Source organism: Camelus dromedarius, chromosome 15 (assembly GCF_036321535.1).
Source record: "Camelus dromedarius isolate mCamDro1 chromosome 15, mCamDro1.pat, whole genome shotgun sequence".
Taxonomy (NCBI): domain Eukaryota; kingdom Metazoa; phylum Chordata; class Mammalia; order Artiodactyla; family Camelidae; genus Camelus; species Camelus dromedarius.
The window spans coordinates 36,771,888-36,790,485 of NC_087450.1; the positions used below are offsets into that span (position 1 = coordinate 36,771,888).

Genomic DNA, 18,598 nt, shown 5'->3' on the forward strand with positions numbered 1-18,598 from the left:
CCATAACTTTAACAAACAAAGGATTATTATACTTGTCTAGTTTAATGATGTCTATATCCCTTTTTTTTTCTTGCAGGTGAAAATGAGTTCTTCAGTGAGAAGAAAAGGCAAGCCAGGCAAAGGAGGTGGAAAGGGGTCTTCTAGAGGAGGAAGAGGAGGCAGGAGTCATGCTAATAAATCTCACGGGGGTGGCAGTGGTGGCGGTGGCATTGGTGGCAATAGAAAGGCGTCAAGTAGAATTTGGGATGATGGAGATGATTTTTGTATCTTCAGTGAATCAAGGCGCTCATCCAGGTAATTACACGTTTTGAATGTTCAAATTTGCAAACAATATCAGTTCCTAATCTGTGGGACAACAGGTGGCTAAGAGAAGAGGGGGGATGCCAAGTAATTCTGGTCAAATTGATTGCCCCTCTTGTTTTAAAACCTTCCAGCCTCCTTCTCTGTAACCTTTTATAAAGATATAATGGCAAATAACAGCGAGGGTTGAAATCTGAAATTAACTTTAACTTCTGTAAGACACTGTGAATTGAACATTATTGTGAATTATTGTAATTAATATTACCAGGAAAGTAAATATTGGAAATGGTGAAAGTGATGACAATTATTTTAAGTATTTCTTAGGTATTGTAATTTGAAGTTCCCAAAATGGGACTTGACTGTACCCTGTCTGTCTGGTTGATTAATTATCTATTTTCCAACCAGATCAGCCAGATCTTCACTGGAGCTTCATGTGATGACCAGTGATAGATGTCATATCCAGGTTTCTCTCATATTCAACTTTTAATTAGTGAAGAAATTCTGATGATTCTAATGAAAGTAACGATTTCATTACTGCACGTTATGCAATATAAGTATAAAATTCTTGTGTCTCAAATTGCACTGCAAGCTGTTTACTGGAATTTTTAGAGATGGAGAGCCTTCTTTAAAGCTATGTATACACACATTCTTTTGTGGGAATAATTCCCACCTAAATATTAGTTAGAAAGGGAATATAGGTGAGTGCTAAAGTTAACTGCATCATACATCCTTTTGACTTAAATGAATTCAATTATGTGGATTCAGAACAAAGAAAAAGAAGAACAAATAGTATTTAAGTAGTTTAAAATTCACTAAATGAATCTGGGCCTTCCAGTGAGCAGGATATGGAGAGAGGAGTGTGCTAGTCCCTCAGGCAATCTAAGTTTTAAGTGCTTTTTCTAGTTTAAACCTCTTGATGCACTGAGTGTGTGATACTGATGTTTAAATATATGTTTCTTAAATGTGATCTCTACCAAATACTTCATTTGGTGTGCAACCAGAGAATCTACACTTTTTCCATTCTAAATGAAAAATGGTCATTTTGGATATACTGAGAGATCATATATCAGTCTCAAACTTGACACCTTTTTAAGGAATCTTCCAGAATAATTTAAAACTATATTTTCACCTTAGCTGCTCACTTAAGAACCTAACTACTGAGTTAGATGCAGCTCTGTTCTTTCTGAAAACATTAACCTTACAGGTTCTTAGAGACTTAGATGTTCATTCATGCAGCAAATATTTACTCAGTGCCTACTATGCACCAGGTACTGTTTTAAGGACCAGGGTTACAACAATGAATAAAATACTGTCCTTGTCTTCATGGAGGGAGGTTGGAGATATTAAGACCATAAGCAAAGGTATAATGATATGTCAGGTGGCAAGTGCTATGGAGAAAAATAAAGGAGGGTAAAAGAGATAGAAAATACCAAAATAGGTTGATGGTACTTTTAAATGGTTGCTGTTTTCTGTAAAGTGATCGGAGAAGACGTCTCTAATGCTGTATCATTTGAGCAGGGACAAGAAGGAAGTGGAGGACTAAGCTGTGAAGCTTTCTGAGGGAAGAGGGAACAGCAAGTGCATGTTCCTAAGGCGGGAGTGTGCTTGGAGGATGCAGGACATGACAAGGAAGCCATGTGGCTAGCGTGGATGGCTGAGAAGAGTTAGGCAGTTGGATTCAAGAGGCTATTCTGTATATCTTATAGGCCATTAGAAGGAACGACTTTGTTTTGTTTTTGTTTTATTTTTGAAGTTTTAAAAGTCATGTTTATTGAAGTATAATTTGCAATCAGTAAAACTCACCCCAAAATTTGACAAATGCAGTCACCACCGTAATCAGGGTGTACAAAAGTTCTTCAAAACTCGCCCATGCCCTTTGTAACAAACTCTTCCCTGATCCTTAGGAATCCATTGATCTGTTTTCTGTCGAAGGGGTCAGATTTAATCATTACAATGATTTATTATTTAAAAAGCCCTGCAAGCGCATAGAAGCAAGTTTTTAAAAGGATACTTTGGAACATATAATCTTTAGAATAGTCAAAAGAATGAGATTTTAAAATAACCTTTGAAAATTAGGCTGGGCTGGAGAAGTAACTGTATGGGTGCTCTATGAATAAATGCTATTTAGAGCTATGAGACTGGATGAGATAGGATATGGAGAAGAGGTCTGAACTTTGAGCCCTGGGGCACTCTAGGCTTTACAGCTGAGAGAGATTAGGAGGATCAGACACAGTGGATTGAGGAGTTTGCCAGTGAAGTAGGAGGAAAACTAAAAGCATGATTTCTGGAAGTCAAGGAAGAAAGGTGTTTAAAAGGGGAGTATCCGATCAGGTGGGGTTGGATACTTGAAGGAGATATGCAAATTGTATTAAAAATGCTTCTGATAGGTCAAGAGAAATGTGTTCTGACGATTGTCTGCTGGATTTGGCAATGTGGGTAGCATGGGTAACCTGGACAGGAGCCGTTTGGTTTGGTATAGTTGGTGTGGAGGAAACTGTGAGTGTGTTTCAGAGAGAAGACGAAAGAAAACGGAAACAAAGACAGTGGTTTAGATAACCCTTTTGAGGAGTTTTGCTATAAAGGGCAGGGGAAGAAGGAGAGAGAGGACAAGAGCTTGATGGGGATGTGCAGTCAAATGGAGGATTTTGTTTGTTTGTTTAAGATGGTAGATGTTATGTAGCATGTCTGTATGCAGATGGGAATGATCCAAAGGAGAATGAAGAATTGCTGTTGTAAAGGGGGGGATAAGTGCTGGAATGATTTCCTTGAGGAGATTAAAGAGATTGGGATACAATGTACAAACAGAAGGACCAACTTTAGGATCGGGAATGGTTCATCCTTAGTAACAGGAAGGAAAGCAAAGGATAGGGCTGTACAAATAAGCGGTGGATGGAATAGGAGCATATGGAAGTTTTTACTAATCATGAGGAAACAATTAGACCAATCTGCATTGTGAGAATGTGCGTGACCACTTCAAAAAAGCCAGTGTCAGGAAATAGGTGGGGGAACTATTCTAAATTAAAGGCGTTTGGGAAAAAAAAAAAGACAGCTAAATGTCATTTTTAATTAGGTACTCAATCAGAAAATCTGTAGAGGATATGATTGAGACAGTTAGGAACTTTGAATATGGATTACATATTGGATGATATCAATATAAAATACCTTGTGAGTGATAATAGTATTGTGGTTATATGAAAGTGTATCTCTGTTCTTAGGAAATAACATGCTCCAGTATTTAAGAGTGAATATGATGTCTGCAGCTTGCATTCAGATGGTTCAGCAGAATGTGTATGAGGGGGCATATACACAGGCATATGTGTGTGTGTGGAGAGAGAAATAAGAGAAGGGCAAAATGTGTGTGTGCATGCAAGTATGGCAAATATTAACAATCGGTGAATCTGGGTAAATGCTGTTCATTTCTGTAGATTTGAAATTTTTTGAAACGAAAAGAGAAAATGATGAATTTGGGGTAACATTTCTTTTCAGAAGTTGGAACTATGTGGTTAAAAACCACAGTCTATTCTGTTTTCTCCTTTCCAACCCAGTTTGCAAGGGTAAATGTGTAGTTCTTTTTCAAGTCTCAATATTATGTTGGATTTTAAATATAGAGAAAGTTTCTGCCATTTCCTTGGGTTTGTGAAAATTTATAATAAAACATGTCAAGTGAAAAAAAGAAAAATTCAGTGAATAAAGTTAAACTTTAGAACTGATTTTTGTTTTAAATATTAAAAATTATCCCTAAGAAAATCTAAAAATCAAAAAAGATTTAAATAAATAAATGATATGAAATAAATTCTGATACCTCCGTATCTATATGTAACCATTTAAAAATTATATTGTAGGAAAATATTTAATTTGGGGGAAATGTCAGTTTTATTTTGATAAGGAAATAAGGTAGATTATAAAAGATTATATATGCTGTACAATTTTATAAAAAGTATTTTGTGAAAAAGAATATGATTTAAGATGACTTCGGTATTCCTCTTTGTTCTTTACTTTTCTACAATGAACATGTATTATTTTTGTAATCAGGATAGAATAATAATTTAGGTAAATATTTCAGAAATGGGTCCTAATATTCACAAGATGGGACTCTTGGTTGTTTTCAGATCAAGTACCTCAAATAGGGTGAAATATATACTCTTTGTAGTAGCATATTTCTTCTGAGAGTCCAGTATGTGCAGAAGGGGTCATCATAGCATTGCTTTCTCCAGAGGATTCTTGAGTAAATGAAGCCGGATTTAATGGTTAAGAATCTGATCAGGTTTTTTCCCAGCAGTACCATTATAATGAAGTCTCATAAATACTGTAGAAAAGGGAGAATCTCTTCATATTCATTGTCATCTTTTGTAAGATACTTGACAATCTAGTCGTGTTGTACATATTTGGGGATCCTGAGGAGAGTGTAAAACTTCTGATCACAGGTAAATGTGTAATTTTGTTCTTGTGTCCTTTGCAGACCGAGCAACAGTAGTGTGAGAAGAGATACATGCCCCAAATGGAAGCCTGACTCCAAAGTGCCCCTTCAGACTCTGCACATGACTTCTGAGAATCAAGAAAAAGTGAAAGCTCTTCTCCGAGATCTGCAGGAACAAGATGCGGACGCTGGATCTGAGTAAGTTATTTTACTTGAGTAAATTGTTATATTGAGGAAGATGAATTGGCAGTGGGAAGGCCCTGTGTGTCTTTGGAATACTGTATCAATACTGATCCTGTTGAGGCTGTGTAATTAGTTGAAAGTGAGAAATACAAGAATAATTATTCAGCAGCAGTTTCAGAGTGAGTTTGTTTTGCAATATCTGTGAGCAGTAGTACAGATTGCCTTTTCATCTTTATTTTTTCTAGGACAGTTGCTAATATGAATTCAGTAGTTACTGTATTGATAATCCTCCAAATAAAACCTTGCAGTGAACAAGTAGAAGTATTGTTCTAGGAGCAAATACTGAGTTAATCAGAAAGTCTTATTATTTCTCATAAAAGAGAAAGAGTTTTTAGTCTTTTGGCTATTTTGTTTTGTGATTTCAGATGGAGAAGTTAATTCTTTCCATTTGCCAAAATGAATAGTCAGTGATGAATAGCTCGATTTCCATCCTGTCCTATAAATTTCTTATCTGTCTTAGAATTAGGAAAGGTGATTATACAGCAAAGCAAAAAATTAGCAATGGTTTTTATGAATGAGAAGAGAGAGGATAGCCAGGGCTTCTGTGGTTAAGAACACAGGCCCTGGGTCAGACTGCCTTGGTTAAAATCTCTAGTTGCTCTTTACTGCTCTCTTCCACAGTTACTAATCTTAAGTTTTAGTTGGTCATCTGAAAAAATGGAGATTCCAATTGTGTCTGGCTGGATTATTGGGAAGATTTCCCAAGAGATAATACATATAAAACATTTAACATAGTACCTGGAAGGTAATAAATGCTGTTAATTGTCAAGATATAAATTAATAGATTAATAAAAGATTAAATCAGTGACTGAATAGTGTGGCCAGGGTCCTATGTCCTTTGGCTCCTTGAATTGAATTCTTACTAAATTTTTCTTTGACATAAGTAGAGATTAATATATGATGTATAAAAATGTTACTCTTTCCAGAAGAGGCATTTCTGGGGAGGAGGAAGATGACGAGCCTGACTGCGATGAGGAGCAGTACTGGTCAGCTGGACGAGAAGCTTCCCTTGTTCCCGACCCTGATCCTTTGGAATGTGCTGGCTCAGGCCTGGTAGAGCCTCATAGTCCAGAATTTACAGTCTCAACATTTGCAGTGCAGAAACTTTCCAGGTTTGCTTTCATCATTTATGGGAAAATTAAAGGAAACTGAAATTGCATTATAAACCCTGCTACCTCTGCTTGAATGTTTTCCTGTTGTGTGGGTTCCAGCAGTACCTGTATGCCCTACTGTCCTCTCTTTTAGGATAGGGAGAGTAATGAGGAGTTAGTATGATCAGGGATACTCGTTAAAAATGCAAACCCTGCCGAAGTATAGTTACAACTTCACATAAATGAATTTAAGTGAATTTCTCTTCTGTGGTTTGATATCACTCAATCTTTTTTGGTCATGTTTCACACTTGACAGATATGGTTTCAACATTGAACGCTGTCAGGCAGCCCTGAGGATTTGTGATGGAGATGTGGGGGCATCGCTGGAACATCTATTCACCCAGTGTTTTTCAGAGACATTTGGAGAGAGGATGAAGATCTCTGAGGCAGTTGCGTGTATAAGCTTGGATGAGTGCGTGGAACAGCGACAGGAAGAGGCATTTGCTCTCAAGTCAATCTGCGGAGAAAAATTTATAGAAAGAATTCAGAACAGAGTCTGGACCATTGGATTAGAACTGGAGTATTTGACGAGTAAATTCTGCAAATCCAAGCGAAAGGAAAGTACCAAAACTATACAGGAGACTTCACTTGAAATCTGTAAATTTTACCTCAAAGGAAATTGTAAATTTGGATCAAAATGCAAATTCAAACATGAAGTGCCACCAAATCAAATTGTCGGGAGAGTGGAAAGAAGTGTAGATGATTCTCACCTTAATGCTAATGAAGATGCACCTTTTTTATATGAACTTGAAATTCGATTTTCTAAAGACCACAAATACCCCTACCAAGCTCCTCTTGTGGCATTTTATTCCACCAATGAGAATCTACCTCTGGCTTGTCGTTTACATATTTCTGAGTTCCTTTATGGCAAGGCCTTGACATTTGCAGAAACTTCAGAACCTGCTGTATATTCTTTGATAACCCTTTTAGAGGAAGAATCAGAAATAGCCAAGTTACTAACAAATACCCATCACAAGTACAGTCTCCCTCCTGTGAACTTTCTTCCAGTATCCTCTGGGACCAGAGTAAACAATCCTGTCTGTTGTAAACCAGCGATTCCAAGTAATTCTATTGTTTCAAATCAAATTCCAGAAGGTAGGTAAGGCATTGAGCAGGTGAAGGGTGTTGTGGAGGAGGGCATTTGGAATGATGGATTAAAGAAGGCAGGGGTTCTGAGGGATAGTCTGGGATCTCCCAGTGATCTGAGGCAAGTCGTTTTCCTCAATCTATGGGCAAAAACGAATAAGAATCTGCTGAACTATGGCCTGACGTTAATTGTAAGGCCCAGTTGTGTCACTGTGTTCAGGCTCCATGAATTGAAAGTTTATAGTGATGTATAAGTCTATTCTAACAGTTGAGGGCTGGAAGAACCTTAAAGCATCCTTCCAGAAAATCTATTTCATGGAATCCATTTGGTTTCATATGTTTATTTCTGATACTAAATACGGGATTACTTTCAAATGAGTTTTTAGAGATACTTCTCTTTCTATACCAGAATCCATACCCTCCTGCATTTAGTGCGCCAGACCCCCACAATTCCTTAAGGAAGGGCTCTCTTTATGAATCCCTGAATCTTCAAATAGAGAAACGTGTGTACAAGCCTCTGCCTTTCTTTAGATCATGGCTTGCTGTGCAGACTCATATACCACAAGTAACCCCCCTTTCAAAGTTCATCAAAGGGATCTTATTATTTGTCATTTTTCTTTCAGAGAAACAAGTTTTTATTATTTCCCAAGATCTCCTAAGTAAGTGTCAATAGGTAGAGAATAATGAAATGCACTGAAATGTGAATGCTGGACAGCTGTTTGGGTTCACTCACAGGTCCCTTAACTCCCAAATTACAGCTAGTTCTAGCACATGGGATTCACATATGTTCCTCAAGAAATGACAAACTCTGTGTCATGGACTTTTAAAAAGAATAACAGCTTTATCAAGATATAAAATTCACCCTTTTAAAGTGTACACTTCAGTGGTTTTTAGTATATTGACAGAGTTGTGCAACCATGACCAATGTCTAATTCCAGAGCATTTTCATCACCCCAAAAAGATACCCTGTAACTGTTAGCAAGTCACTCCTCATTTCTCCCTTCCCTGAACCCCTAAAAACCATGAGTCTACATTCTGTCTCTGTGGAGTTGCCTGTTCTGGACATTTCATAGATATGGAATCAGACAATAAATATGTGGCTTTTTGTGATTGGCTTCTTTCACTTAGCAGAATGTTTCAAGGTTCATCCATGTTGTAGCATGTGTCAGTACTTTATTCCTTTTTATTACTGAATAATGTTCCATTGTATGGACATGCCACATTTTATTTATTAACTCATCATTTTGTAGACATTTGGGTTATTTTGTGTCATGGAATTTTGGGCAACACTTGCAAATATTTGAAGCTTTCTGTTAATTACTGAATGTAAAGAGTCTACTGGATTAACAAGGCATGCTGAGATTTTCTCTTCTTTGTTTTTAATTTGGTTTAACCATAGCCACTTACACTTGATTAAAGTTTGTTTGAAGATGCATTTTAAGTTCTTTAGCAGTAGAAGTGGTAGTACTAAAATGAGTGAACTTGCTTTATTCAAGCTTTAACTTTTTCTCCATTTTATGATTTTTTTGTTGTTGTTACTTCGTTAGATAGTCACTTCCCCCGTTTCCTAAAGAAAGGGCACCATATCGAAATGTTTCCTTTTATCCCCTTCAAGTTAAAAAAGAATCAGAACCTGAGGAGGAGACAGATGAGGATGAAGGTCCTGCACCAGTTGTAGTGGAGAATGAAAGCTATGTCAACCTTAAGAAAAAGATTTCCAAAAGATATGACTGGCAGGCAAAGTCAGTACATGCCGAAAATGCTAAAATCTGCAAGCAGTTCCGAATAAAACAGGTAGGGTATTCGGAGAGAATGGCTAGCATGTGTGGATGAAGGGATTAGGATTTAGGAAGTTTTGGCTACCCTCCCTAGTATATTTTCTTTTTGGCTCTCTTTTACTCTATTGGTCAGAGTTTCTGCATGCCACAGCAAACTTGGATGCATGTTCTAGATAGTTTTGGAAAATCCACTGACTGATGAAAATGAAACACATATATACCAGATATTCTCAGAGTCATGTGGCTTTGGTATTATGATAGAAATCTGATAAATGAAAGGAAAAGTAATACTGTGATTTACGTTAGAAATATCAGTGTAGGAAAGGAGAAGGGTAAGGAGGGACTCGGACCCCATTTCAGAGGCTCACAGGAATAAATAATTGGCCCAAGGTCACAGAGCTGGTAAGTGACAACACAGGGGTTCAAGCTAATTCTCTTGTTTCCAAAGTCCAAGTTATTTTGACCCCATTCACATGAAGATTATTTTGAAAGAACTAACAAGTGAACTGTTAGGGCAGAGTTGGATGTAGGATGTATGCTTAACCAGTTTGGGGACTGGATTAGATGCTGTCTAAGGGCCCTTCCAGTTATAAGCTCTGTACTTCTGATTTTTGACACAGTATGATAGTATTACATATATGGTACAATACCTGTAGAATGTCACATTGAGTAGAAAATCGTACCATAAATAATAAACGATAGAAACGAAAAATTACATATTCAGTTTGAACAATGTGTTTAGAAGTGATAAATTTATATGATAAAATTATTTGCAGAAAATGTATATGTTAATTAAGTGTTAGTATATAATTTCTTATGTTATTCAAAACTACATCCACGTTTTTAACCTACAGTATAGTGTTTATAGCATTGGCCATTAGATGTCAGACTGAGTTACATAGATGTGTTGGTTGGCCAAAAAGAACCCTTTAACGAATGCTTTGATTATTATTTCGGTAAAAATCTGTTACTATGCAGAACTATGCTGTCCTGTATGGTAGCTTCTATCCACATGTAGCTATTGAAAGTTAAATTAATTAAAATTAGATAAAATAAAAAATTCAGTTTCTCAGTAGCACTGGCCATATTTCAAGTGCTCAGTAGTTGCATGTAGCCAGAGGTTGCTATATTGGACAACACAAATACAGAGCATTTCCGTCAGCACAGAGAGTCCTGTTGAACAGTGCCAGTAGAGACTCTTGCCAGAGGAGCTGGATGGGTGCTAAGCAAGAAGGATTATTTCTCTTATAAGATCCTCCCATTTATTCAGATGTAGGAAAACCAGATTCCACAGCTTATTCTGGTTGATTCTCTGAACAACCTTCTGACTAAAATCATTAGCATCCAGCCTCAACAAATCTGCAATTTCTGTCTCTAAACAAATTGCTAAAGAAAACAGAAAGGGTGGGTCTAACTATGGGATTCCACATTCAGAGCTTTGTGAAAGGTGATTCCAAGTAGCCCAACTGATGTCTTATCTTTTATTTTACTAGGCGTCCAGACAGTTCCAGTCAATTCTGCAAGAAAGACAGTCGCTCCCTGCTTGGGAAGAAAGAGAAAACATTCTTGAATTGCTGAGCAAGCACCAAGTGCTTGTTGTAAGTGGTATGACTGGGTAAGAATGAAGTTTATTTGTAATTCAGCTTTTATCCATAAATACAGTATATGCCCTGGTTACCGCAGACAGTTTTACTTTTAAAAAACCAGTAGCTGGTATTATTTGTGCTTTCTTCCTGTCAAATATTAAATAATATTTCACAGAGGCTAATAATGTGGCAACTGTAGCCAACAGAGCCAAGTTACAAAAAACAAACAATTCAGGAATTTAGGAATTTATAGACATATTTCACCTCTGCCTTGAGACAATTTTAAGGCAAAAAGTCTAGTTGGAGGCTTTTAACAAGGCCCATTTTAAAATTTCTTCAAATAGTTCCAGAACATTTAGCTTGAAACTTTTCATCTTCTAAATTTATTCTGAAATCCTTAAAGCTTTTGTTTAAGAACAACTTAGAGCACATTATTTTTCCTGTTTCACACTCTCTGTATGTTATCCAGACCTATTCAGCAGGGACAACTTGCAGGCTTAATTTAGTTTTGTATTCAGAGGTCTTCAATTTAATCATTACATTTGTGCCCAGACTCACTGATATAGTGGTAACTTTCTGTCTCCCAGTTTCTTATCTTTTTTTATTTATTTATTTATGTATGTATGTATGTATGTATGTATGTATTTATGTATTTATGTATTTATTTATGTATTTATTAGGGGGAGGTATTTAAGTTTATTTATTTTTAATGGAGATACTGGGGATTGAACCCAGGACCTTGTGCATGCTAGGCATGCACTCTACCACTGAGCTATACCCTCCCCCTTCCCAGTTTCTTATCTTTTTAACCTCGGTCTAATTATAGCCAAAGCAATAGCCCATCAAAGGGAAAAATATAAAATATTTTAACAGTCATAAGGTAATACTCCTATTTCTTTAGATATAATTTATATGTAGAGTTCACATTCCTAGAGGCATTTATAGACCTTAACCTAATATTTATTCAGTAGTTCCAGTTTCATAAATGATAGGAAACTGTTATTTGATTGCCCTGTTAATCTGAGTGCAAATTCCTAGGAGTTATCAACTGTACATAATAAGTCTGTGGATAGGTTTAGAAGACATAGGAAGCAGAGCAACTCTTATTCTAATTCGCTTTCTCACTTTCCTCACTGCACACAACTGCTTCTCTAGTTAGCTAGCACTTGAAAACTCTTATTTTCGGACTTGTTTTGACATGCAGATGTGGGAAAACCACACAGATTCCACAGTTTATTCTGGATGATTCTTTGAACGGACCCCCTGAGAAGGTGGCCAACATCATCTGTACCCAACCCCGACGAATCTCTGCAGTCTCTGTCGCTGAGCGTGTTGCTAAGGAAAGGGCAGAAAGAGTGGGTCTGACTGTGGGGTACCAGATCCGGCTAGAAAGCGTTAAGGTTTGTATGCTCTGCTTATTTCCTGATGACAGAAATTTACAATTTTCAAGTGTAAAGAGCTCTTGGGATCAGGAGATTCACAGGCAAGTTGGGAAATACACTTCAATAGGGCCCAAGTCCTTTTAGGAATATTTTGGTTTAAACTCTTATTTGGGTGTACTTCATTTCCTCTATGGAGACCTTCTGTTCCTTATTGACAAAAGTGATCTAGTAAATGCTGCTTTATTCTTAAATCTGGGACTTAATCCTTTTAACCAAGTAAGGAATAGACAGATTCAGAATTGATTTCATCGCTCACTGTTGTTTTTCTGTTTTTTAATAGTTTTTGAATGCTTTTTAAGAGTCTTAAATTTAACATTTTGATGTGAAGTAGAAAAGCTTTTGTTTTTGTTGCCAGCAAGAAACTATGCATTTAATTTTTTGGTTTATATTAAATGGACCTGCTGGTGTTTTCAATATTCTTTATCCCTATCCATTAAATATGGCTTTGCCAGGAAAGTGTTCCCTTTTTTCACCAATTTCACAAAAGCTCTCCATGCCCTTTTATGTAAGTCCTCAGCCACCAGACTGTTATACTGCACCACAGGAGTGCTGCTCAGGAGGCTCGAGGGGGACACGGCTCTACAAGGAGTCACCCATATCATTGTTGATGAAGTTCACGAGAGGACAGAGGAAAGGTAAGACAAAGATTTTCCAGATGAATACCCACACACATAACATGAAGATATGGCTGAAAGGATTTTATTCTGCTTTCAAGTCTGTTCCGTAGAGCTCGAAATGGTAATTGCCATAGAGAAGACTTCAGTTAGAGAGAAGGAATTGCTTAGAGAGGAGGTCTCCAGGGCCTGTGACATGAAAAATGCGAGGAGAGCACGTGTTCATCACTATAAGAGTCATCCTATTAGATGGACATCATCTAATAAGAGATACTTAACACCCTCCCGGGCACCATCCTGCTGAGTGGGGCAGTGTGCTTAGCAGGAATAACAGATGTAATGCGTGCTGTAGCTGATGCATTGGTCAATATGTGCTTCCTTCTTTGTTCATGTGGTCAGTCATTCAGTCCTGACATTCATTCATATATTTATTGAACCTGTATTAAGTGCCAGTGTGGCTGGAGCCAAGTGAATAAGGGGAAGAGCAGTAGGAAATGAGTGGCGAGGGTACAGATCATGTCACATAGGGCCTTGTCAGCGAGGACTTCGATAAGTTATCGAAGGATTTTAAGTAGAAGAGTGGCACCATCATGTTTACATTTGAGCAGCATTATTGGTCTGCCATATTGAGAGCAGATTTCAGGGGGCCAAGGAGCAACAGGGAGACCAGTTAGGATATTGCTGTTTTATAGTACATATTGTTCACTAACAACGTCTTGGAGATGTTTTCATATCTGATCTGGAGTTCTACTTTATTCCTTTTATCTGCCTCAGGTTATTCCTTAGAATGGATGACATTGTTATCATTAACCATTTCTTGGTTGATAGATATTTAGGTGGTTTCCATTGATTTGCTATTACAAACAATGCTATAATGAAAATCATTGCATATGCCTCTTTATGTACATGTAGATTCAAATGCAGTGATAAACCCTGTTGGTATTTTGATTGTACTACACTGAATTTAGTTTATTTGGTAGGAAATTGATCTCTTTATAACATTAAGTCTTCACTTCTAGGAACATGACACATCTTTCTATGAGTGTTATAAATTTTTTTCACATAGGTGTTACACTTACTCAAAATATGTCAAAAGTTATTAATTTTTATGTATTGAATTTGTTTGATCCTCAGGTGTTTCTTTTATTTTCCTCTAGTGACTTCTTGCTGCTAGTTTTGAAAGATATTGTGTTGCAGAGACCAACTCTTCAAGTTATTCTGATGAGTGCAACTTTAAACGCTGAGCTCTTTTCAGAATATTTTAATTCCTGCCCAGTTATCACTATACCAGGTGATTAAAATGCATCATTAAATATGTATTGTCCTAATAAGCAGATATAATTATTTTAAAGTTCATTTGAAATATAAATTAATAGGTATTTATACCTCTTTCTAGAGAAGAACTGATTAGTTGATAACAAATAAAACCACAACCATATAATAAAATTAAAGAGATAATGTTATATTCATTTGCTGGGAGATTTTAATTTATATATGCATTTTTAAAAGTATAGGTTATTAGAATTTCTAGCATTCCTTTATGTTTAACATCAAAATGTGAGCTTATAATGGTAATCTGTCATAAAGAGAGAAGTTGTATCTGTGTATAGCATATTTCTTTATTGCTGAATTCTGCTAAATTTCCAGATATTGGTTCATTCTGGGAGAAAGTGAAGTTGGACAGCCTGTGTCTTCTTTTGATGCTTTCATAGTCTAATTGTGGAATTAGTTTATCACCTTGGGGTTTGGTTTATCCTTTTGCAATTGATTTCTAAAGGAACAATTTGGAAACACTGACTGATGAATAGTAGTATTCTTTGTCCTAGTTATAGAGGATATTGACAATAGATTTAAAGACAAAATTATATGCTTGATCTAGAATACAATCGTTGACTCTTTAAAGGTCTCCTGTGGGAGAGGAGGAGGAGAGGAAAAGTTGTAACAGATTTTTTTTTAAGAGGTCTTATTAATAAGCAAATGATTGTCTCTCCAACTGTACACTTCTGTTATTTACTAACTAGAATCTACCCCTTCCAATTTCTGTCATCAAAAGCTTTTTTTGGATACATTAAAGGCCACAGAATAAATTGTACCTTATTGTACCAAGCCTTGTTTTAAGAGAATTTTACACATACAGACAATTTTAAGAGAGTTGAACATGTATTCTGAGAGTTTTCTGTTTTATTTTCTTGTTCTTCTAGGTCGTACATTTCCTGTTGATCAGTATTTTCTGGAAGATGCAATCGCTATGACAAGGTAAGGAAGACGTAAATTAAGGTTTGGTGCAAGCCTTTGAAAACAGAATTGCTCTTTTACGTCAGTGTGCCCAGATACTAATAAATGTGTTAGTGTTTCTTCTGATTTTTCTATTTGAGGGTTTTGCTTTCCCCTCTCAGTGAATATTTATTATACAAATTATTTGAATTCACAAGTAACATTATATATTAAAAGTACTGTCTCTGGAACCCCTAAGGTGAACTATGGACTTCTGATTATAATGACATATGGATGTCAGTTCATCAGTTGCAACAAATGTACCACTCTGGTTGGGGGTGTAGATAATGGGGGAGGCTGTGCACGTGTGGAGGCAGAGGTCTATGGGAACTCTGTGTACCTTCTGCTCAGTATTGCTGTGAACCTAAAACTGCTCTATTTAAAAATGAGGGACCAAACATGGAGAATTTAGATGGAAAAAAGAAAGAGTACTAATTCTGCAGACAGGCTGCTAGTATTTAAATCCCTCTACTTACCCACTGTCGCACTGGCTAGTAGCTTAATCTGTCTGTGACTTAGTTTCTCCATGTGTAAAATGAGCATATTAATGGTAGCCTTTTCACAGAGTTGTCATGAGGATTAGTTAATTAATTAATACTTGGACTTAATAGTTGCAAAGTGCTTAGAAATGTACCTGGCCCATGCTTTATAAATGTTAGCTATTATTATCATTATCGTCCTACCTTCAAGGAGTTTGCAGTGCATATGAGTGTTAACATGTCTGTATAAGTTCAGTACTGGGTAGAAAATGATAATGTCTGTTGGAGACCAACAGACTTCTCCCCTTTGCAAGCCCTGCTTCCTCTTCCTACTCTTTGACCTTGAAGATTCCCCAGGATTTTATCCTTGCACTGTTCCTTCTCAATGTTAAACTCTTCCCTGGCTCTCTCTGACTCATGTGATTTCAGCTGTCACCCCTGTGCCACGAACTCCCAGATCCATATCTTCATTCCTGACCTCTGAGTGCCAGAATGAAAACAGCTTTGATGTCTGACACCTTAAGCTCAACCCAGAATTTTTCTCCTCCCTGCTCCTTCCATTCCTATAAGCCCCCTCCTAATTCTGTATTTACTTAATGATACAATATTCTCAAGTTAAAAGCCCCAAAACAGTGGCTCTCAAACTTCAGTCTGCGAGAAGCATACTTAGGGAGCTTATTAAGATTGTTGTTTTGTGGTTCCTGCCCCACTTCCACTGAATGTGAATCTCTGGGGAAATCATGTTTCAGCTAGTTTCCCTGTCTTTTTTTTTCTCACTTTTCAAACTCATTGCCTCCAGAATTATCTTAAAATAGAGTAAAAACACATTCCATTGTGTTCCCTACCAGCAAGAGGGCACAGCCAACAGAGTCCTGGACTGGTAGAAGAATAGCATGTGAATTGGGAAGAAACAGAATAACATTCTGCCGAATGAGCTCATAAAATAAGTGCATATGTTCATTCCTCACCCACAGACCCACGTTCATGCACACATTCCTTGTCTTCCTTCCTCAGGTACGTGTTACAGGATGGGAGCCCATATACGCGCTCCATGAAGCAGATGTCCAAGGAGAAGCTCAAGGCGCGGCGCAGCAGAACTGCATTTGAGGAAGTGGAGGAAGACCTGCGGCTCTCCCTTCACCTCCAGGACCAGGACTCTGTCAAAGACGCAGTGCCCGATCAACAGTTAGATTTTAAGCAGCTCCTGGCCCGCTATAAAGGTAATGTGCAGAGATAACTAGTTTTCCCCCCGCTGTGATCCAGAAGAAAAGTGGCTCGTGTTTCATGGTTACCTTGTCTGTAATTATTCAGAACAACCTTAAACTTTGAAAAAAATAACAGTTCCAACACATATTAGATTAAAATTGTTGCTACATATACCAGTGGGGTTTTTCCTAATTATTAAAGAAATGTGTTAATGATAGAAAAATTGGGAGGTAGTAAAATATGAATTATATTCTTGAGTATTTTGTAACTTTGTATTTTGATATGATTTCAAATTCAAAACTAAAGTTTGCAAGACTACAATGAACTCTCCTATATCCTTTACCTTGATTCAACAGTTGTTAATATTTTGCTTCATTTGCTTTATTATTTGCTCTGTGTCTATGTATATATTTTTCCCTGAGTCTTTTGAGGGTAAATTGCAGATATGATGTTCCTTAACTCCTAATATTTTGGTATGTATTTCCTCAGAACAAGGGCGTCCTCTTATGTAAACAACAGGACATGATCAAAATGAAGACATTTAGCGCTGATACAATACTACTGTTTAAGCCACAGTCCATATTCTAATTTTGTCAGTTATCTCAGTAATGTCATTTTTTGCTATTTTCTAAGTGGTCCAGGATCCAACCCAGGACTACATATTACATTCAGTCATCGTATGTCTTTAGTTTCTTTTGATCTGGAAAAATTTGCCAGCCTTTACTTTTCTTTTGTGATTCACATTTTTAAAGAGTTTGGGCCAATTATTTTGTAGAATGTCCCTCCATTTGGGTTTGTCTAATATTTCCCCATAATTAATCTTAGGTTATATATTTTTGATAAGAAAACCACAGAAACAGTGTTGAATCTCAGTACATCGTATCAGGAGCCACATGATGTGGTCTGTCCCATTTTTGGCAGTGTTGACTTTGATCACCTGGTTAAGATGATGACTGTGTTTCCCTGTTGTATTACTTATTCCCTTTGTAGTTAATAAATCAGTTGTGGAGAGAGATTTGGGACTATTTAAATATCCTATAATATCCTCAAAATTTCACCCACTAGTTATAACATTAGTTAGTGGGCTTGAAAATAACATCTTTTTTTAGGGTCCCTCCTGTGCTGGACATTTTTATATGTGTCGTGCCAGACCCCACCCAGCTTTGTTCTTCGATAATCTTCCATACGTATCAGCTGGGCTGAAACCATAGAAACCCTAAGGTTACTATTCTTTTCTCCTAAAGGCTGGACAACTCTCAGCTGTCTTTTCTGCTCTCTCTTCTCTGAACTGCCACCCCAGCTCCTCTTAGTCCTTTCAAAAAAAAGGTGTTTACCTTTAAAGGTGGAGCCTCCAACCCCTGTTCTGTAGCAGAAAAGGCAAGTGAGTTTTCCTTTTTTTCCTTCTACCCAAAGACTCAGTCCTGCATGGGAAATGGTAGTGATCAAGGAATTAGGGCATTAGCCATTTGTTCTGCTCTTTAGGAAGAGATGCACAGCTCCCAAACATGATTGCACTTCATCTTCCCAAATTCCTGAGAAGTAAGGTTAAGAGCATAGACTTGTATCTTACAGATCTGGGTTCAACTCCCCAGGTTCTCATAAACCCACGTATATATGCAAGTTCCTTATCTTCTCTGTACCTCAGTTTCCTTATTTATAAAATGGACTTGTTTAGGAGATGAAATAAGACAATACAAATCCACAGCATAGTGCCCAGCTAGTAAGTACAGATTTGTGATTCTAATTAAACTGTATGATTCAGATGTTTGTGTTCTTTCTGTACATCATACCAGCTGACAGTTCCCATTTCCTTCTTCTATTAAATTATTCAACGGGAAAATCTCTTCGGTTTCTCTTTTGAAATTCCAGAGTTTTCTCCAAGAATTATGATTGGCTCTAAGCCGCGGTCTTTCTAATTTCAAGCACAGAGATACCAAAGTTCAGAAGGCACCTCTGAGAACTCTTTTCTAAGGATTTGAGGCCTGGAAACCTGACTCTGCCACTAGTTTCTGTGTGATGCTG

General features: G+C 37.1%; 1 protein-coding gene across 3 annotated transcripts in view; it reads left to right on the forward strand.

The window, feature by feature from the left end:
* The window catches only part of DHX57 (DExH-box helicase 57), a 117,702-nt gene that overhangs the window by 76,700 nt on the left and 22,404 nt on the right, over positions 1 to 18,598 (forward strand). For all 3 annotated transcript variants that reach the window (XM_064494566.1, XM_010997262.3, XM_064494567.1), the window contains 11 exons: positions 77 to 294; positions 4,760 to 4,915; positions 5,887 to 6,072; positions 6,368 to 7,206; positions 8,813 to 8,991; positions 10,469 to 10,590; positions 11,766 to 11,961; positions 12,514 to 12,638; positions 13,775 to 13,908; positions 14,819 to 14,873; positions 16,385 to 16,590. In XM_064494566.1, the coding sequence (XP_064350636.1) occupies positions 83 to 294; positions 4,760 to 4,915; positions 5,887 to 6,072; positions 6,368 to 7,206; positions 8,813 to 8,991; positions 10,469 to 10,590; positions 11,766 to 11,961; positions 12,514 to 12,638; positions 13,775 to 13,908; positions 14,819 to 14,873; positions 16,385 to 16,590 (2,410 nt within the window). In that variant the 5' untranslated portion in view covers positions 77 to 82. The remainder of the gene's footprint in view (positions 1 to 76; positions 295 to 4,759; positions 4,916 to 5,886; positions 6,073 to 6,367; positions 7,207 to 8,812; positions 8,992 to 10,468; positions 10,591 to 11,765; positions 11,962 to 12,513; positions 12,639 to 13,774; positions 13,909 to 14,818; positions 14,874 to 16,384; positions 16,591 to 18,598) is intronic.